Source organism: Leopardus geoffroyi, chromosome C3 (genome assembly GCF_018350155.1).
Source record: "Leopardus geoffroyi isolate Oge1 chromosome C3, O.geoffroyi_Oge1_pat1.0, whole genome shotgun sequence".
NCBI lineage: Eukaryota > Metazoa > Chordata > Mammalia > Carnivora > Felidae > Leopardus > Leopardus geoffroyi.
The window spans coordinates 2,544,236-2,564,589 of NC_059338.1; the positions used below are offsets into that span (position 1 = coordinate 2,544,236).

Below are 20,354 nucleotides of genomic sequence, written 5' to 3' on the forward strand. Positions count from 1 at the left end.
ACCTCTCCCCATGGCAAGCTCTAGATGAACTCTGACACAGCCCCTGCGCCCATCTGCAGGGTCCTAGAGACCCCTCAGCTCCAGGAGGGACTCAGACACCACTGGAGCGGGGAGGAGGGGAGACACCAAGGGGCCTGGGAGGCCACGTGAGCCTCTTTCCACAGCGACACTGCAGTGTGGCTCAGGATGTCAGGCCAAGGACGCGGGGCTCCGGGCACCAGGCTGCGTGCGCTCCCCACCATATTCGGCACCGGCTCGCCGAGCCCAGTCCCAGAGGCCCAGGCCTGATGGGGGAGGGAGGACGCAGTGGCAGGGGTGCCCTGCGGCAGGGGGTCCGCTCCCAGAGCCCGGCTCTGGCCCCGCAGGCCCCACGCTCCAGCCCCAGCCTGGCTCCGGCTCCACGAAGTTCATTACCCGCAGCCTCGGCTCCGCCTTCTGCTTCGGCTGGCTCAGGCCCCGACTGGCCACTCTCGGGTAGCGTGGGGACAGCTGTGGCACCCACCACCTCGGCTGGACCAGCACCACCACCGGGGAGAGCCGACACCAGGAGAGAAGGAAAGAGGAGGCGGCGGAAGACAGCGGGAGAGGAGAAGAAAAGGGGGGACACCGTGAACGCAGACGCCCGAGGTCCGCGGAGAAACCATCCACCAGTTCACCGAAGCACAGAGCAGGAAGGGCAGCCCCCGGAAACCCAGGAGAGAGGGCGGGCCTCGGGCAGACGGGAGGCGGAGCTGAGCGCCGGGAGGACAGGACCCCGCAGCCCTGTGAACATTGTTCCTGCTGCCCTCCTCAGACCACGTCCCGTCCCCTCCCTCCTCCCTCGGGCCTGCAGCTCTGCCCGAACCCATCCCCAGGCCCTGTCCTGGCCAGTCTGGGCTTTCTTGCTCGACCCCGCCCACAGGGCCGCAACTTGGGGCGCTCTCCCACTGTCACGATGGCTCGCCACACACCCCCAGCTTCGTCCTGTGGCGTGTGCCCTTCCCCCCCCCCCCCCCCCCCCCCATGCTGCCAGTGCCCTCACCACAGCCACTAACCACCAGCTGCAAGGGGTGGCTGTAAGCACCTGTCCCGGGTCTGAGGCCCCCAAAGAGAGCCTCATCTTTTCCTCAGGCCTGGGTCATCCGTGAAGAATGCTAGCGGGGGCTTTTGTGGGCAGCTGGTTTGTGCCGGGCACCAGGTGACACCCTCACGTTACACACTGATGTTCAGAGAGGGTTCACGATTTTGTCTAAGGCCACATGGATGTTAGGTGACAGGCTTTGAACCTCGGCTGCCCGACCCTGAAGCCTTCGTGTGTCGGCGTCTCCTCCCGGGATCTGGGAGCCTCTGTGCACACGCTTTCCCAGATAAAGCGCCGTTTGGGAGGCTTGCCTCGGCCTCAGTGAACCGGGCGTGCGTCTCCCCAGTGGACGTCCCAATTGATTTACCTTTTCTCACAACTTTGTAGCTTCCTGCGGCCTCTGTGTTTGAAGTCTCTTCCTCTGGATTCCTGTCCAGCTCGGGGGACTCCCAGATCCCGGAATTCCTGGCCCGTGGGGGCAGATGCTCCAGGGAAGAGAGAGCCGTGTCCTCCTGCTCTGGCTGATCCCTCTCCGGCCCGGGGGAGCCGGGGTCGCAGGGCTGAGAGGCGCTGCTCATGAGGGAAGGCGTGGGTGTCCGGTCGGCCTCGGGCTCTCCGGACGCCTGTGCTTCCGCGGGGTGACCGGGCAGCAGGCCCCACAGGATCAGGTGCCGCAGGCTCTCCACTGGAGGGAGAGAAGGTGCTGGCTTCCCCCCGCACAACCACGCCCAGGGCCGCTGCTCCCCTCCCCCACAGGGCAGAACCCAGAGTGGACTCTGCGTCCCTTCTCCTCCAGCACGGCCGGAGAGAGCGTTCCAGCAGGTGGAGGGTAGAGGGGTCTGTGGGGCCCGGAAGGCACTCACCATCTTGGAGGGCTGCATCCGCGAGCCCTTCCATAACCAGAGGTCCTGGGAGGGACAGGAGGATGGGATCCCTGGTCCTGCGGCCCCTGTTCTCTGCATCCAGGGCTGCGGGAGGGTGGGACAAGGCACCCAGCTCCTCCTCTATGCTGCCCTCCTGCTCGGGATCCTCTAGCGGGACCGGGTGCTTCCCCTTGACCCTCTGCTGTGGCCCAGGGCCTGCTTTGGGCGGGAAGACAGCATAAGGAGGGGGAAGGAAGGCACCTGTGGGCGGAGCCCATCCACACCCAGCTCTGCGTTCAAGTGGCTGAGAACGTGGACTCATTCCACGAATGTTTAGTGAACCCCTACTATGACTACAACCAGACACCGTCCCGAACCCTTGGCAGATGTCGGGGATGACACCTAGCTCCCTGCCGGTGTGGAGCTTAAGCTCTAGTGGACAGACACAGAGGAGTAACACAGTACAGCGAGCTCTCCAGGCAAATTAGAAGGAGACAGCACTGTGGGAAAGATGACGGCAGCGCGAAGGCCAGGGGGCGGGGGCGGGCAGGGGCGCCGTTTACCTGCAGCCGCAAGGCCACAGAAGGCGCGTTGCCGCAGAGGCAACGTCTGCAGGGACCCGAAGGAGGTGAGGAGTCCACCAGGAGATTTACCCACGGTATCCCACGGGTGTGGCCTTCTCCATGGAAACGCCCAGCTGGAGGAGGCGGGCCCCCCCCTCCACTGTGGAACGCCTGTCACCCGGAGAGCCGGGGTGGGGGCCTCTGTTCAAGTGAGCTCGTCCGCACTGGCTCAGGTCTGCTCTCCTTCCCCTTCTGGACCCCCTTCTCAGTCCTTTCTCTGTTCTTATCCAAACCTCACGCTCTGGCCCCGACATCCTCTCCCATCACCCCGCACCCGCACCCGACCACCCCCTGACCTGTCCCACCAACAATGGCCCGGTGGGCTCCCACAAGGACGGTTCCGGGGACACACCTCCAGACAGCTCCTCAGGTCCTGGTTCGCCGTGGAACACTTCCGAGCTATCCAGTCCCACCCTGCGGGGACAAACCCCCAGAGGTCACCCGCCGCACTGCTGACGCCAGCCAGGAGGGGTGAGCTCAGACGCCGCCCTGGCCTCCCGCGTCACAACGGGCAGTGAAGGATGGTCCGACAAAGGGAGGTGGTAGGCTTCAGCACCTGCCACTGGTCGGCCACCTGGAGAGCAGGGTGGGTGCTGGCCGGCGTCTCCTGGTCCCGATTCTATACCCCCCCCACCCCCGCGCAGGCATGGGCTCCCTGACGGCCAGGTTGGGGGGGAGCAGACAGGGACTGAAGGCGGAGGCGTGGGGACGACTGGGGGCCTGGGGGGTGAGCACCTGCTCGGTGTGAGGCTCCGGTGGGCCGGCTCCTGGGCGCCGGCGGGTGGGGGATGGGTGGGTGCCGGGGCGGCTCCGGGGCGCCCGGTGGCGTTCCGCACGGCCTCCTCCAAGAGCTCCATCCACCTGTGGCTCAGCAGGGGAAGAGAGAGCCGGTGGTAAACACAGGGTCGGGCACGCCCCCCACAGGCAGCCCTCCCCACAGGCGTGTGCAGCCACCCACGGCGGCCCTGTGCCGTGCTCTGGGCCGAGCGGTCCCCGTCTGTCCTTGTCTTTAAACGGCCCCCAGACAGGCAGTAAGACCCACAGGTGACAAGCCTGACGCTGAGACGCTGACTCAGTCGAGCTGCCTCGTGTGGCGGCAGCGAGGGAACGAGGGGTGGGTGACGACCCCGGAGGCGGATGCGCTTGGTGGGAGGGAGGAAGAACCCCAGCGCAGGGAGGAGGAAGGGACCACTGACCACGCGGAAGACCCCTCGGGGGCAAGGACGGCGGTCCCGTGAGCCCGCCGCGCCTGCCCCGTCTCCCTGTCCCGTGCCCACACCCCATCCTCCGCCCCTCAGCCTGGCCTCACTGCCCACCACTCACACACGCCACCCTGGCCCCTCGATTCTTACGTGTTCTTGTCTGACGACGTCAGAGCCACCAGCTCATAGATCTGGGGGGGGCCCAGCTCGGAAGTGCAGATGATGAAGAAGGCCCGTTTGTCTGTGCGAAGGAAGGGGGAAGGGCCGCGTGGAGGTGGCAGAGCCGTGACGGCGGCCCCCGCCAGGGCCACAAGGTGCTGGAAGCCCCGGCCCTCGACACGGGACGGGGACCAGAGCAGAACACGCAGCTGGCCACCGGAACCACGCGGGGTCGCGTACAGGAAGGCCAGAGGCAGTCCTGGACCCTCGGGCCCTCCTCGCGGCGGCCCCCGCTCCCTCTGCTCTCCGTCACGCTCGCCGCCGCCCGCGACTCCCGGAGGCAGGGGGGCATCGCCCCAAACCACGGGTGGAGAGAGCAGGCCCAGGGCCCCTTCCCGCACACACGGGGCTTCTCACCGAACCGCCTCTGTCCGCCGGGCCCCGTCCCCCCACCCCGCCCCGGGCCATGTCCTCCCGCTCAGGGGCCAGCAGGGAGGCCCGAGGCCAGGCCCGCGCGGCACCTGTGGCCACGGAGCGGACGAGCACGGCGTTGAGCTTGAGCACGGGGCTGAAGGTCTGCTTGCTGTCCGAGGAGCCGGCGGCCGTCTTGCTGTGGCACTTGAGCAGCAGCTTCTCGTCCTGCTTCTGCAGCAGCACCAGGAGGTCGTCCAGCAGCAGCACGTGCAGGTCTGGGGGGCAAGCGCCATGAGGAGTGCCCCCGCCGCCCCCCCCCCCCCCCCCCCAGCACAGGGACAGGGTCCTGTGCCCCCTCCCTAGGCGGGGCCGCAGGAGCCCTGCCGGGCCCCAGGCGTGCGGTCCAGGGGGCAGGGCTGGGGCACCCACCCAAGGTCTTATCCTTGCTGGTCCTCCAGGTCAGGGGCCCCTCGTGGATCATCTTTCTGGCCGTCAGATCCAGGCTCTGTTAAGGAAACGTCGTTCGTTCATTCGTACCTTCGTGCGACCCAGTGCACGCCACACTGCTGAGGAGCTGGGGGTCAGCGGCAAGCAAGAGGCGGCCTCTGCTCTGACGCTCAAATAGAGGCCACGGGCAGGACAGAAGCGACCGTGAGGCTGTGCGTCCCACCGGGGGGTTCGCCAGCGGCTCTGCCCGGGCCTCTCCCCAACCCGACCTCTTTTTGTTTCCTCCCCGGCCACCTTCACCTGGACCCCGGCTCCCAGCCCCCGCTCGGCCAGGAGAACTCCAGCATCCCGTCCCTGTCGGCAGGGCCGTCTGCTGGGTGTTCGCGGGGCCCCGCTGCGGCACCCCGTCCCTCCGGGCCCCGGCCGGTTCCGCTCCCAGGGGTGCTCCCAGGTGTGCGGCGGTCCCCGCTTCCCACCTTGAACTCCGCCGCCAGAGGGTTGCTGGCCCTCTCCAGGGAGGTGGTGTCCAGGCGTTTCTGGTAACCCTCCAGACGGTGCCGGTTCTCCGTCTGCTTCACGGCCTCGTTCACGTACTTGAGAATCTCCCGGCACTGGTCCCGGGCCCGGCACAGCTTCTCGTGCTCAGACGTGCCACCTACCGATCGGGGCAGAGGCGGTGCTGGGGGTGCCTGCCTGAGGAGCGTGTCAGAGTCCAGCACACCTGGCCGCCGGTGGCTGCAAGCCGACGGTACGGGCACAGGTGTGTTGTCTTGGCCTCACTCGAGGGCCTCAAACTTAAGGGGCCCTGGCGCTGAGGGTCCTCGGGACCAGAGCACCGTCCCGGAGACACACACAGCTCTTAGGAATTGCCAGCTGGACCACAACCAGCTCCACAGATGCGGGGGAGGGCAGGGCCTGGCTGACGGCAAGGGTGCCTCCAGGATGCCCGCCCAGGTCGGGAGAGGGTCCTCACACTCCATACCCTGACTCCAGCACCCCAAATTCGAGGGCAGCGGAGGAATGCTCGGGACCCCAGAGAGTGTCCCTGGGGCTAGCTCCTCTCAGCACGGCCACTGAACCTCTACAGTCAGCACACGCGGCTGTACGTCTGTGCGCTGCACGGAGGCGTCCGGCAGGGGGACGAACAGATGCGGGGGGCGGGGGGGGGGGCGGTGAGGTGACGGCAGCCGTGGCCCCGGTGTGGGACCACAGGCACAGGGGAGTCTGCGTGCCAACCTCTTTCCACTCGGACGCTTTCCTCAGATTTGCACCAAGCCCCCCACAGGCTGGGGGCGAGCCTCACACCCCCTCCCGCTGCTGAGCTTCTTCTCCCCAAAGCACGCTCATGATCGCGACCTCCCTCGAGACTGAGCGGAACAAGTGACCCGTGAAGGCCACAGAGCAGGTCAGCGCTAGAACTAGGTCTGAGTGCGGCCACCGCCTCGCGCTCCCTACCCTCCGTGTGCTTGAGGACGCTCTCCAGCAGCAGCGGGTACTTGGTGAGCCGCTGCATCTCCGAGATGATGAGGTCTCTGAGCTGCAGCCGCCGGCACTGAGGGTGGCTCTCGGCCTCCTGGACAGAAGGGGGCACAGACGGAGAAAGAGGACAACCCGCGGTCAGGGCCTGGCTCACGGGCTCGAGACCCGGATGGGTGTGAAAAGGCCAGGGGGTCCTGGCCCCAGAGGGTCACTCAAAAAGGTTTAGGGAAGACTGGTGGGGGCCGGGAGATAACCCGCGGAGGGGATGTGGTCGAACGAGCGCCACAGAGCAGGTGCTATGCCCACTTTACAGACAGGGAAACCGAGGCCCAGCTACGTGCACACAGGAAGCAGGAGGCGAACACGGCCTTCCGGCCGCTAAGCCACGTCCGTCCTGAGGGCCGGCACGTGCCAGTGTTTCTGAGGCGGTGGCGTGGGACGAGGGGGGTGTGGATGGGCGTGGGGGTAGCTGGGCTGCCGTCCCGGGTGGAGAGGAGAGGCCGGCGGGCCTGCCCCGGGGCTCCAGGAAAGCAGCCCGGGAGATCCCTGGCGACCGGGTCGGCTTTGCGGAGCTACGCCCGCACTGACTTCTACTGGCGGCCAGGCCGCGGGGGGGAGGCCACACCTGCATGAAGAGCTGGAACCGGCTCTCCTTGCGCTGCTTGGTCTTGATGAGCGCCAGCGCTATGGACTGGTGGGAGCAGAACCGCGCGGCCACCTGCTGGAGCTCCTCCCGGGCGGGGCCGTCAAACTGCAGCACAAGGGACGCCACCCGGGCATCGCACCCCGGCCCTCCCACACCCTCCGCCGCCGCTCCCGTGGCCACGGGAAAGGGGGACCCGTCCCCTCCAAGCATACCCGAGCCAGCATGAGGTCACCGATGTCTTTGATAATGGGGCCCTCCTCCCGGAGCTTCCTCATGGCCTCACACCAGGAATCTGGGGCAAGGAGAGAAGAATCAGAGAGGCCCGGGGTAGAGTTGCACCGCCGGACCCTCCGGGACCCGGGGAGAAGGGCTTTGGGTGGCAGTGCCGGGGGGAAGGGTCCGGCAGCCGTTCTGCTCCTGGGGGACCCGGAAGGCTGGCTGGCTTCAGGCCGCGGATCAAGCTGTCCGCCAGAGAGAGCTGGTGAGGGCTGTCTGCTCAGGTAGGCCCTGGCACACGGTCAGATGGGGACAGACACCTGAAGGCTGGCCGGAGAAGGGGTGTGGGGGAAAGACAGCGGGCGGGGAGGACGGCCCCTCACTGTGGATCTCTATGAGCTCAGGCAGGTTGGGGAAGAGCCGGGCCAGCTCCTCCCGGGGCATCAGGTTCTCCTTCTTCATTCGCTGGTAGAAGATCAGGTCCAGGACCCGGAGTGTGCGCAGATGGGAGGCTTCCGTCACAAACAGCTCTGAGCGGGGTGGTCGCGGGATGGGAGGGACACAAAGCACAGGGGGTCAAGCGAGTATGCAACGTCACGACTGCCACCCCAAACCACTTCTGAGGAAGCCGAGTGCTGGTGTCAGATCGCAGGGCGACATCCCACCCCGAGGGCCATGCAGGAATGGCGACACGGACCTGGTCCCGCCCCCGGGGAGCCATCTGGCCTACTATCACCCTCTGCCCCCTACTCGCCCCAGTCGGAGGGGCACATGCTCACCGTTGATGACCTCCTGCCGGTCGATCTCTCTCTGGCTTAGCCCAGCCACCACGTCCTTGCCCACCATGTGCTGCCAGTTCTGGGCATCCGGCTCCAGCTCCAGGTCAGACAGCTGGCCCAGATCGTCCTCTAGGAGGTGGGGGAGGAGGGCGTCTGCACCGAACCCCAGATTGGGGGACTCGATGCTCCTGGGGAAGAGGAGGAAGGACTCAGCTCGGGGTCCGCCCCTGTCTCTCCTGCCCCGCGCCCACGGGAAACGGCGGCCGCGGACACCCCACTCACCTGCGGCCCATCTTGGGGGTGAAGGGAGGGGTTGGGTTCTCCAGAGACCTGTGGAGAGAAGTCAGCCCTCAGCCCCCGCTGCCCCTGCCCCGAGACGCCCCAGCTGAGCTGCCTGAGCCCTGCCCACCTGGTGGAGAGGCTGGAGGCAGAGGACGAAGCTGACTGGTGGAGGCGGGCGGCCTCCGCGGCCGCGTCCATGTCTACGTCGCTGCGAGAGCGGGGCACGTTGTCCGCCTTCCGAGACCGCTTCATCTCCTCCCGGCCCTTCAGGCTCTCCGAGCGGCCCAGGCGAATCTCTGAGCGTGAACTGGGGAAGGAGGACCGGCAACCTTGGGGTCCCATGTCCCGGACAAGCTCTCCTCTGCCACCAAGACGCCAGGTGCCTCCCCTGCCCCTCCCCAGTCCGGCTCGATGGACAGAGGCTCTCATCGTCCCCGTCATCGTCCCCGTGGCCCACCAGGAAATGAGAGCGGGGACCAAGAGATCAGACTTGTGGTACGCCACAGACCCCAAACCCTCCAGGAAAGCTGTGAATGCCGCAGGCCCTTATCGGGGACCATGAGGTCCTCGCTCCTGTCCTGGACTGTCTGGTGGCCAGACCATCTTTCCCTCGACTCCAGAGCAGGTCAGCTCCCACCGCGGACCCTGCTTGAGGCAGATCTCTTCCTTTCACAGGACTTTCTTCTACCCAGAAGTACAGGCACTTCCTTCACACTTGTCCTGGCCTCCTCGCAGGCCTATCAGAGATTCTATCCACGGATGGGCTCCTGCCCCTCCCAGCTGTGGTGTGGATTCTTCTGTTCTCATCTTGTAGCATCCTTCCCGGAGCTTCCACGTCCCCTCCTGGGGGCAGGCTGGCTGGGGAGGGCCCATCTACTGACCGGCAGGAACCTGCCCCTCACCTGCCAGGTTTGGCCAAAAGACCCACAGGCAAGACAAGACTCAGCATCTCCAGTCCCAGAGACCCCTCAGTGTGAAGAGACGCTGATGGCTGGGTGTTCTTTTCCGCATCCTGCAGAGCATGAGCCGGGAGACAGCTGGTGTCTCTGACCCCTGCTGCCCCAGGATGGTGCCTCCTCCCTCCACGGCCCTGCTGGCTTGGTTCTTACTGACCTGCTCACTGATCTGCATCCTGGCCCCCTGCCTCCAGGACCAGGGACGGCCTACGGAGTCTGGGCAGCTCCCGAGGAGACAGCAGGCTGCTGTAGCAAAGGAGGCCAGCACCCTGGGCTCCATTTATCTCGTGTCTCTCAACTGCCAAGGACTCAAACGGAGCTATCCCTGAAGCCACACTGCCAGCCGACCGCCTCAGACCACCCCCTGGGGGCTGCTAGAACGCCTCCAGCCAAGACCACTCACCCAGCACTTGCACCAGTAACCCACAACAGGCCACCTGAGCACCAGGACAAGCCCCCACAAGCGAGTAACCTTCCTCACAACAAGTGGGGCGACCTACCTCTGGTCCCCGATCCCTAGAATACTGCCTTCTAGACCCGGGGGCTCTCATACCTGCCGACCTCTGACCCACCGTTTCTGCTAAGATTGCTGGTGAGCTTACAGTCAGCAAAGCCAACGGCTCCCGTGGCCAGTGGATTCGGGATCCTAGGGTCTCGGGGCATGTATAGCTGGCACCTTCAAGAGCACTATTTACATACGGTCTCAACTTTTGTCTCACAACATTGGTATCTTGTCTCTACACGCCTGATGCATCTGTAACATCGGGCCCACACATCCCGTAATTTATACATTTAATTCACTCAATGAGATTACACAGAGCTCGGCCTCTTGGCTCAGGACAGATCTAACCTTCACCTTCCCTTACAGCTTTGTCTGTTCTCACGACGGCAGAATCTCCACATGCACTGAGCTTACGAAGGTTTGCTACAAGCAGGAGTAACCTTGTGTGGGAGCAGGAACGGCGGACTTGTAGTTTGGTCAGTTTCCCAGGTAAAATGGTTTGATTCCCTTGGCCACTACCCAGTGACCCAGTGACCTGGCTTGCGCCTGCTCAGTAGGTGCACACGTGCACGATTTCTGTGCACGCGAGACCCCATCTACTATGACTCAAGGGTGACTCAGGGAAGGTGCACGGAGCTTTCTGACCACAGGTGGTTCTCACTAAGTGTTGGCTGGAGAATTTCAGACATGACGTGGCTGCTGTCGTGCCGCGGTCCGGAACAAGTCCGGGAGCACGCCTCGATGCCAGAGAAGGGTTCTCACTGGAACGTGGCCAAAGATGGAGAATATACGAGATGCCAGAGCTGCAAACCCTCTTTTCTTCTCGAAAGTGCTTTGGAACCAGCAGAGCCAAACTCCAGTGCTCTTCCTCACGGGCTTCGGTGGCCAACCTTGCCTGACCCCTGCATCCCCGGGACTGTCCCTTGCCACCCCTGCCCCAGTCTTCTCCAGCCTTGTCAGGTAGGGTGTCGGGATTAGCTGCTGTGTAATATCCTCTAGCTGCTGAGTAGTCAGGCGGTGAGTCCAAAGGGAACGTTCGAGACACGCAGTCCCCGGGCTGGGAGGTCGGGGGCCCTGCTCGGTCTTCGGGTGGCCTGACGGCCGACACTGGCGTGTCTTCAGAGCAGCTGCGAGTTCTGCGGCGGGGATCTTACGGTCTAACGGAGTGGGGGGAAGCACCTGGAAATAACCCTGCAGCACACCCCGCCCAGGCTCCCCTCCGTGGGAAGCCGGCAGTTCCCATGTGGCCCTTGCTACCTGTCGCTTTCCAGCAGGTCCTCGGGAAAGCTTCCTGTGGAGAGCCGCTGCGTCCCGGGCTCTGGGGCATCATACGGCTGGTTGTTCTCAAAGTGCTGAATGATGTTCCTCACGTTGCCTGGTTTGACTGGAAGCAGAAAGACAATGAAGGGTACTCTGCTTTCTGTTCGGGACCCTCGCTCCCCTTAGCCCAGAAGACAGAGCAGTGAGCAAGAGCACGGATGACAGCAGCACCGGGCTGGGGACTGGGAGACGCGGGGGCTGGTCCTCTAGACCACTTCCTGGTCCTCTCCCAATAACCCGGAGAGTGACAGGGGCAGTCCCTTGCTCTCTCACATGCAAAATGAGACCACTTGGAGGTATATTTCCTGTGGCTACTCCTTTCGGCTCTCACGTTATTACAATGACTCTCAGGCTTAATTAACGATGAGATTTTTTCCAAGAACCGAATACAGAATAGAATACCAGCCAGGAGCACCCAAAACGCATCTATCTGTAATTTGCCCAGGTTGCCAGGTTACATCAATCATTTCCCAAGTTTATACTACTTTTAGAGCTCATTATTGGTTCTTTTTTTGACTTTCCTTCCTGTCCTTCCAGTCCCGGCCCCTGCCTCTAGTTGCTGCCATCACTGTGAATCAGACCCTTTATTATCAGTGAGTGGGGGTGGTCTTAGGCAGAACAGACGAAAGGGGTCACTCTCTGGCATTCAAATTCCAGCCCCTCTTCAAAGCTAAGACAAAAGAAGGCTGTTCTTGTTCAAAGAAACAGAGAGAGCAGGTATGAAAGTCACGAGGCTCATGGGATACCCGCAGAAGGTTCCTCCTCAGAGATGCAGTGACATCGGCCCAGAGCTGGGCTTCAGAGGCCGATCTGCCAGAGACCAACAGGAAGGCTGGGGGTGGGCAGGGAGGCAGGCGAGGCCCTGATCCTACCCACACTAGCCAGAGTCCCACCCGTGCCAACCCACAAATCTCCCTAAGTCTCTAAACGCAGGTTTCATGAGAAAGTTTCCAGGCCAGAGCCAACAGAACATCCAGCTGGTCTCTTTAAACTTCGTATCATTTAGGCGGGTGGCCGGGGTAACAGTCTTCCAGAGATGCGTAACAGGAGGCTGTGTCAGGAGCAGGGGCTGTTAGCATCACGCCCACTCTGGGGACTGGGGCCTGAGCTGCCTGCCACAGGGTCAGCTCTGCAGTCACAGCCTGAGCGGCCCTGCTGGGTGATGGCACGGGGGCCTGGGAATACCCTGTAACAGGAGGCCGCCGGGCTGAGCCCACTGCTCCCTCCCCTGTGTGTCGCCTGTGCTCGGGGTATAGTTCACCCTGTGACGACAAACGGGGATTGCTCTGAGAGGCGGCACAACTGAGGAAAGTCAGCGTAATGGGGGGAGAAAGGCAGAAAGGAACGCAATTTTTTAAATGAGCACAGTTTTCACTGGTGTCCCCTGTTCTCCTTCCTCCGTTCTCTGGACGACAATGAAATGGAAGGGTAAGTACATTCCATATTATTAACGGTCAGTTATGGTCGCTGTTAAACGGGGGCAACAGCTGATGACTCTAACGGTCACTCAGTGCTGACCCTTCCTCCACCTCTGGGGGCTGCTTGGTCTTTAGACACGGACACAGGCTTTGCTGATGTCCTGGGAACTTGAGAACCAAGGCCACACCAAATCATTAGATTACAACGGAAAGACCGAACTCAGCCCTGGTGAACACCCAGGCCCCTTACCCTGTCCTTGGGCTCCCGGCCCCTCGAAGCTGCTGCTTCCTCCTGCCTCCACTGGGGCAGCGTGGACAGGAGGAAGTGTGTGTTAAGATCTAAGGGCCTGGGTCCCAAGGCCATTCTTTTATTTTTCCATTGTTTTATATGCCTTTTCTCAAAACTTAAAACCTTTTTTTTTTTTTTTTTTTTTTTAAGTAGCATAAGGAGGGGTGCCTGGGTGGCTCAGTCGGTTGGGTGTCCGACTTCAGCTCAGGTCATAATTTCACGGTTCGTGGGTTCGAGCCCCCTGCGTCGAAGTCTGGAGCCTGCTTCGGATTCTGTCTCCCTCTCTCTCTGCCCCACCCCTGCTCACGCTCTGTCTCTGCCTCTCTCTCGAAAATAAACATTAAAAAAAAAAAAAAAAATCAATAAAGTAGCATGAGTCTAGGAATTTAGTAACTTTGAAATAATTTTGAAAATCGTTATTTTTAATTGTCATTTCACATAAAATGAATTCTAGCCACTGAACAATTGCCTGATTTCATTGCACTGCTCTCTCTCTGCACAGATTCACAGTAGAGCCTTGACCACATTAGTCACGTGACTGTACTTGTGGGAGCCTCACTGATGAGAAATGAGTTGGCCCAACTGCAGGTTCTCAGCCTCTCTGGGTTAATGTATACGACGTGTTCGTTTTCAGCGCACAGACCCCCGACGGCACCAGGCCCTCTAACACACGGCAGGGGTCACTCTCTTCAACTGCCGCGGTGACGCCACGCCGTCCATGTTAAGTCAGGAGCGGTGGACGTGCCACGCTCAAGGGCTGAAGCAGAGCAGATGACGGACGGTGAAAGGCCCCCAAGAAGAACTGCTAGAGACCCACTGTTTATGAAAGAAACCCCGCATAACTCAAAAATGAGGATTTTTGTTATTTCAGTCGAGACGAAAACCTGAGAAGCTCGTGCAGGACGTTTTAATGTGTGAAGGCCTCCCCCGTGTACACGGAGCCCTGGACCTTCGGAGCCCGTTCCCTGAGATGAGACAGGGACAGGGCGGGGCCGAGGGCGGGGAGGCTGGCCTCCGTGACACCGCCAGGAGCAGCCCCCTGCGGAGGCAGCTGGAGCAGGAGGGAGGCACAGGGAAGACAGCGACGGAGTGACGGGACGGGGGACGGGGAAAAAGGACAGACAGACAGACTGGAGAGATGGAAACTCAAAGCTAATGCAAAGAAAAACCCACAGAAAATGGTCCTTTTACCTTCCACAGGGGACAAGGGAATATGAAATGCTAAAAGAAAACAAACAAAAACAAAAGTAAACCATGAAAAGTCAAATTAACGTCTCCAGAGTCAAAACAAAACTTACATCAAGCTGGAAAATGAAAAACGAATGGCAAAAATCAGGTCTGATCTAGAAGAGTCCCCCCTTCCGCAGCCCCCAGGCAGCAGTATCAGAAAAGGCCACTGGCCCACCCACCCCACAGCCCTTCCCAGACTCCCAAGACTAACACTGGGGTCTGAAGACGCCGACCGGGAGGCCAGCAGGAAGTTCCAGACCGGCGACAGGCTTAACCGAGTTTCAGGTGAGTGGCAGCATCGGGGGTGTCGCTGGGCCCTCACCTCCCACTCCACATCTAGTTCTGCTTAGCAGTAAGTCAGACTTCCCATCGAGGGCCCACAATTGCTCCCAACACACCTCAGGGGCACAGACGGAGCCCACTGGTGAAGGTGAAGGGGGCATTTACTGTCAACAGGGCGGCCTTGCCAGGCGGGAATATTCCTCCGCGTGGCTGCTCGGTAGCTATAACTGCCCTGAGCTCCTAGACTAAGGCCTGGGGACCGGCATGGCCTCCTTGGCTCGGAAGCGTCATCTGCACCTCGAGGAGCCTGCACGCGGTGTGGCAAGGGGACAATGAGCAGCACTGAGCGGGAGCTGCGGTCTCAGAGGGCGGGCGGGCGGGCGTGCGGCTGCCGGGACAGGGAACACCCTCTGCCGGCGGCCCAGTCGGTGATGGGGCTGCCGCCCCTGCCGGAGGCCACCGCCCCCCCCCCCCCCCCCAACCCCGTGTACTCACTGCTCTGAGAAGAGCCTTTGGGCTTCCCGATGTACTTGAGGATAGGGTTTCGCCTCTTGTCCTCCAAGGCTTCCTTGTCTTTCTTGGAATTGCTGCTCTGCTGGGACAGGAGACACCAGCTTTGGAGAAGGTCCCAATCCCCAGACTTAGCCACTCATCCCTGCCACTGCCCCCCAGACCCGCCCTGAACGGCTAACTGCAAAGCAGACTCCTGCTTGCTCCCGAACGAGCACACGTGCGCCTGGGCCGGGTTTGAGCTCGTCTGTGGGTTCTCACGGACTCCCCACGCAAAGGCAGCGAGGGTCAGGCGCAGTCGTGAGTGGCTTTCCCGGGTTGGCCTCATGCAGAGACCCGCACCAGAGGACTCTTGTCCAGGTAGTTCTGTCACCTTCTTGGTCTTTGGGAAGAAGGGCAGCCACTTGTCCTTGTCAGGAGCTGCCTGAGCCTTTTCGGCTGCGCCGGAAGGCCGTGCCTCTCGAAGACGGAGCCCGGCGTGGCTCATGTAGGTATTGAGGGCGAAGTCCATGGGGGCGCTGTGAGACGGGAAGCAGAGTGGTCAGTCAGAAAGCTCGAGCTGTGCCCGCCAACAGGCGGAAGGGCCGGAACCCCGCTCCGAACAATCTCCAAACCACCACCCGGGAGGGTGACAAAGGGAGAGTTCTGGGTCAGGGTGTTTGGAAGGAGCCCTGGAATTCTCAAGGGGGGGGCACAGAAGGACTCTTGGCTAGCAGGAGTCCTGGGAGAGACCTAATTCTCTCCCTAAGCGGAACTCTTCCTGAAGGGGGGAGAACGGCCAGCAGAAGGATGTGGCCGGTCCCTACAACGTAAGCCAATAAGCCGGCAGGCCTGGAACCGACTGAGGCCCACGGCCACGGTCCTCGGGCATCCACGTGCGGTGGGGTGGCAGGGAAAAGGGGAGAAATGCCGGCCTGCCTCTGCCTTCACCACCTTCCCGGCCCTGGCACCAAGAGAGAGATGCAACGGAGCCGCCACGGGCCACACGTGGAACCGTCCAGAGCTGTGTCTGGAAGCAGATCTGGCCCTGGATTCAGGAGGCAGGTCGGGCACTCTGGGCACTCAGTGCAGCAGGGGCTCCGGCCCCTCCTCCACAACCGCCCTGGCCTGCCTTCCTCCGGCTCAAGCGTGCGCACACTCTTCGACGCTGGCTGCGTGAGGAGCGGACACGCATACCGGCTGCGGAAACCCCATAACCTGTGCCAGAGAGGAGCGGCGTCGCGCCCCGGCTCCCCGACAAGGGCTGCTGACGCAGGCCGGTCCTTTCACCAGCACTTCACGGTGGCTCAGAGGTGAAAGCCTGAGGGAGACGCAGAGCTAAGGCGGAGGTGGGGAGGCCGGCTATGTGCACGGTGGGGTGAGGGCAGACCCTTGCCCCAGGCGGCGGCCCCAAGCGGCAGGGGCCTGGACCTCACAAGCCGCTGTTACGGTTACGCGACACCTGGGGCCATGGCTGGACACACTGTGACCTCGATGCTCAGGGCGCCCTGTGTCCAGAAGGATGGCAAACGCACCGCACACTCACTCACCTCCTGTCCTCCTCGTACTTGGACCTGGAACAAAAGGAAGGAGCCATGACGCGCACGTACGGCACAGGCGTGTTGGCTGCGCAGACACGGAGGACGGGGGCGGTGGGGGTGGGGAGGCCAGACCTCGACTCCGGTCTCAGCTCTGAGCCCACGTGGGGCTCGGGAGGCGAGAGCGCTCACCCCCTTGGGGGCCTCGGCACAGGGACTGAGAGGTCCTTCCCGCTGAAGGGGGACGTGGCCAGCACTGTGACGTGATCACGGAGGAAGGGGCCCGTCCTCGCCCAGCCAAACTCGACTGAAGGGCTGGGCTGACGTAGAGCTGGAGGAGGGCGGGTGGCCCCTCGAGAGCCAACCCAGAGAGACCTTCCCACACGGCGGTGGAGGCAGCAACGACCAGCTGAGGGGGCACGATGGGCCAGGCACTATTCTTTTTTTTTTTTTTTTTTTTAATTTTTTTTTTCAACGTTTATTTATTTTTGGGACAGAGAGAGACAGAGCATGAACGGGGGAGGGGCAGAGAGAGAGGGAGACACAGAATCGGAAACAGGCTCCAGGCTCTGAGCCATCAGCCCAGAGCCCGACGCGGGGCTCAAACTCACGGACCGCGAGATCGTGACCTGACTGAAGTCGGACGCTTAACCGACTGCGCCACCCAGGCGCCCCATCCAGGCACTATTCTAAGCTATTCACAAGCTGATCGAGATCTCAAAGCGCCCGGTGAGGAGGTGTTAGATCTCCATCAGTGAGGCTGAAGCTTCCCGTAGAGACCACCCCGAGCGGGGTGCCCACTGTAACAGGCCAGGGAAACTGAGGCCCACAAAGATCCAGGGCTTGGCTGAAGGTCAGGGGGTTATTCCCAGGAATATGCCCCTGTGTGATGTCTGCAGTCCTGTCTCTCCTCTGCCAGACTTAGCCTGCGGCCGCACCTCCAGGGTGACGTCTAATACGGACCTCAGACTCAATGTGCCCACCTCGGACTGCCCCCCACACAGCCGCCCTGATCCCGGCTGATGGCACCTCGTCCTTTCTGCCGTGTAGGCACAAACCGTGGGGTCTTCCCCGACCCACACTCAGTTTTTAGGAGATGCCCGTTTGCTCTACTGTTAGGATACACGTGGGACACCGACTGCATCTCACCGCGTGCCCCAGCCCTGCCCGGTCCAAGCCCCACCGCGTGGGTTCCCGTGCGGCCCCTCCCCGCCACGGACGGGGAAAACCAGAGGCCGCACAACCGTCCTCAGGCTCTGCAGCTGCCCTCCCGTCACCTCTCTGACTTCAGCACCCACCTTCTCTATCTGCTCTGGTCTCCGCTGCTCCCCACATGCCAAGCACGTGCCTACTTTGCCCTGCCTCTTCCCCCCAGCGGTCTTCAACGATGACGGTCCCACTTTCTTCAGTTGCTTAAATGTTACTGGGCGGGGGGGGGGGAGGCTCGCCCTGGCCGCCCTATTTAAAACTGTCACCCGCTGGCTCTGGTGCACCCGACCCCTTCCGCCAGCCTGCTCTGTCCCCCTCGTTGTCTCCAACGCGTTACAGGCCTTCGTTATTTCTTGCACATTGCTCTCTCTTCCCCCTATGATGTGAGCACCACAGAAACTGCTGTTTTGTTCACTAACACGTTCCCGAGAGCCCAGAACGAACTCCACACGTGTTGCTGCATTGAATGGCAGTGTGAACAGAGACTCCGGACACAGTCTCGTCCACCTTTTGTCATTTTATAGCTGAGACCAGGGTCCCAGAGCACTGAGTGGAGAAGCCCCTAAGTCTGATGTGTCCCCACAAAGTCACGCGGGTGGCGCTGGGAAGACGGGACAGGAGAGGCACAGCCACCGCAGCTGAGCCGAAGTTCCTGACCAGGTTAGTCAGGCCGGTCTTCTGACGCCCAGCTGAGATGATTAGTTGAGAATCGTTCACCCTCCCGCCCGCCAGCCGGTCTGCCTCCTGAGGGCCCACGTGTGGCCCTCGTGCCAGGGTCCCTGTGACCCTACAGACAGGAGGTAGCACGGTCAGCAAGAGGGCTTGGAAGGGGAGCAGAAAGCTCCGTGGGGAGCCGCGGACTCCCGCGGCCCCGTGAAATGCCGACTGTCTTGCCCGAGCAAGGCAGCAGGCGAGCCGGGCCCTCCGCACCTTCCGGGGGGAGGATCCGGCAGACGTCGTGGGGGGAGAGGCCGGCGAGCAGACGCACAGGACGCTCGCGTCTGTTCGGCACTTCCGGGTGGCGTTGCGGGGGGGGTGGAGGTGGGGTGGTGGTGCACTCACAGGATGTCTCCCAGGGCAGCCAGCTGCTTCTCGGCCACTTGGCGTTCTCGGAGAGGGTCGCCGTCCAGGTCCAGCAGGTCATTCTCACCGTACAGACTGCCCAGCCCCAGGGTGCGCTTCGTTCTAAGACAGACAAAGCAGGCGCACACGCGTGCTCACAGACGCCCGGAAACAGCGAGGCAAATGCGCTCACGAGAGACGCTCGTCACAGGGGACAGATGGGTGAGGACGCAGAGGGAGCGGGGGGGGACCCACAACCTGTAGTCCTGGATCTGCTCCTGGATCTCGGGCATGGCCGCCTCCTGGGCTTCCCGGAGGGCAGCGCGGACGTCCTCGCTGCTGCGCAGACGTGAGTCTGGTGGGAACCCAGGGAAGGAGAAATGGGGTGTCGGGAGAGGGGGCCATGCCTGCTGAGCCCCCTGAGTCCTGGACCCACCAGGTCACTCCCGAATCCAGGACTGGACTCCTATTGTCCAGGTCCCAAGGCAAGCACAAAAACATTTTCTGGATGTTCTAGGTCTGTTACGTGGACAGAAACCCCGTCTACGATCAGATGGGCCCAGGGGCTGCCCTCTGATGCCACAGTGCAAACCCCTTATTCTTCGTGGCCACTGGGCCAGGGCGCGAGGCCGAGAAAGGCAAGCACTTCACATGAAGCCCCGACTCCCCGGCGGAACCTGGACGGTGTCGGTCCCGCTCCCCCAGCAGCTTCACGCGATCGAGGGACTCTACCCTCTGGCCTCAGGCCACAAGGCACGCTTTCCGAAGGCAGTGTGGGACGCCTGTTCTCTAGAAAGCTGCCTGGGACCCGCTTCTCAGGCTGACACCCTCTTATGCCGCCTTCCCTCAGCTCTCCTATCACGACTAGAGAACGAGATGGGGACAGAGCAATCACTGGCCGGCAGGGTCCTCACCAGGCCAAACGCCGGCAGCATCAGAGAGGAATTCACAGAAACAAAAATACTCCAGAGATCCCGACCCGAGGTGGGATGGAGTGAGGCCCCGGTTTCTGGAGTTTCGAGAATTCCCCCAGGGATTCTGGTGATCGACCAGGCTTAGGAATCCCTCAAGGCCAACTGCCCTTTCGTACAGATGGCCCCGCTGGGCCCAGGAAGGTCCCGGGGAAGGCTGGCGGAAACGAGCTCAGGTCTGACGGGGGCACGTACTCCCGGGATGGGCTCCCCAGGCAGGGCCTGTCCCGTTGTGCAGCCCGTCAGCCATCGTGAGGCGCTCGGGGGGGAACCGGCCCTGCTTTCCCTCCTAGAGGAGGGCTTCCCAGGGATGGGGCCCATGTGACCTCTGTGCTCTGCAGCCTCCCACGGCCCAGGACAAGAGCAGCTGGCTAGTAAACTGACTTACCAATTTCAGTCTGCAACACCTCTGGGACCTTCACTCTCAGTGGCTAGAAAAGAGAAGAGTGGGGGTGGGGGCAGTGAGGCCCACAGCCCAGGGTACGTGGGAGACGCCGCATGGTGGCAGGGAGGACTGGAACACCCCTTCTCTCCTTCCCGGACACCCGGCCCACCGTCCTCTCCTCCGCCCCCTCGTAAGCCTGCACTCGAGCATGAAGCTACAAGGCGAGCTGGACCACCTTCTGGGGCACATGTAGGCTTCCCACTTTGCTTCAAGGACACGGGGTGCATGGGATGCACGGGTGCTGACTCAGCAGCGAGGGAGCAAGCTTTACTGGGCCGTCTCTGCTCCCTCAGGTTACCGAGCGTCCCAGTGAGCGGAGAGCAGAGGGACTGACCGCAGGGACAGGCCGGTTCTGCAACCCCCCTCCAGACCCGCTAGAGGGAACAGGTGTGGAAGTCTTGAGAAGGACACTTTACTCCCAGTCTCAGGAATCCTGTGAGCTTATGTTTTGGAACTGAGAGACTGAAGTCGTT

At 62.3% G+C, this 20,354-nt stretch overlaps 1 protein-coding gene across 11 annotated transcripts in view; it reads right to left on the reverse strand.

Moving 5' to 3' along the window:
- The window catches only part of ARHGEF11 (Rho guanine nucleotide exchange factor 11), an 87,991-nt gene that overhangs the window by 2,340 nt on the left and 65,297 nt on the right, over positions 1–20,354 (reverse strand). For 2 of the 11 annotated variants that reach the window (XM_045454598.1, XM_045454595.1), the window contains 24 exons: positions 19,825–19,867; positions 18,724–18,820; positions 18,466–18,588; positions 16,207–16,230; positions 15,051–15,195; positions 14,663–14,759; positions 13,847–13,876; positions 10,886–11,012; positions 8,298–8,477; positions 8,171–8,218; positions 7,889–8,076; positions 7,493–7,639; positions 7,106–7,185; positions 6,873–6,998; positions 6,224–6,341; positions 5,245–5,423; positions 4,751–4,826; positions 4,429–4,596; positions 3,899–3,989; positions 3,282–3,407; positions 2,899–2,960; positions 1,924–2,142; positions 1,428–1,745; positions 415–510 (listed from right to left, as the gene is read on the reverse strand). In XM_045454598.1, the coding sequence (XP_045310554.1) occupies positions 415–510; positions 1,428–1,745; positions 1,924–2,142; positions 2,899–2,960; positions 3,282–3,407; positions 3,899–3,989; positions 4,429–4,596; positions 4,751–4,826; positions 5,245–5,423; positions 6,224–6,341; positions 6,873–6,998; positions 7,106–7,185; positions 7,493–7,639; positions 7,889–8,076; positions 8,171–8,218; positions 8,298–8,477; positions 10,886–11,012; positions 13,847–13,876; positions 14,663–14,759; positions 15,051–15,195; positions 16,207–16,230; positions 18,466–18,588; positions 18,724–18,820; positions 19,825–19,867 (2,908 nt within the window). Of the gene's footprint in view, positions 1–414; positions 511–1,427; positions 1,746–1,923; positions 2,143–2,898; positions 2,961–3,281; positions 3,408–3,898; positions 3,990–4,428; positions 4,597–4,750; positions 4,827–5,244; positions 5,424–6,223; positions 6,342–6,872; positions 6,999–7,105; positions 7,186–7,492; positions 7,640–7,888; positions 8,077–8,170; positions 8,219–8,297; positions 8,478–10,885; positions 11,013–13,846; positions 13,877–14,662; positions 14,763–15,050; positions 15,196–16,206; positions 16,231–18,465; positions 18,589–18,723; positions 18,821–19,824; positions 19,868–20,354 lie in introns of all 11 variants that reach the window. The other 9 variants (XM_045454597.1, XM_045454593.1, XM_045454596.1 and 6 more) reach the window with 8 other exon arrangements.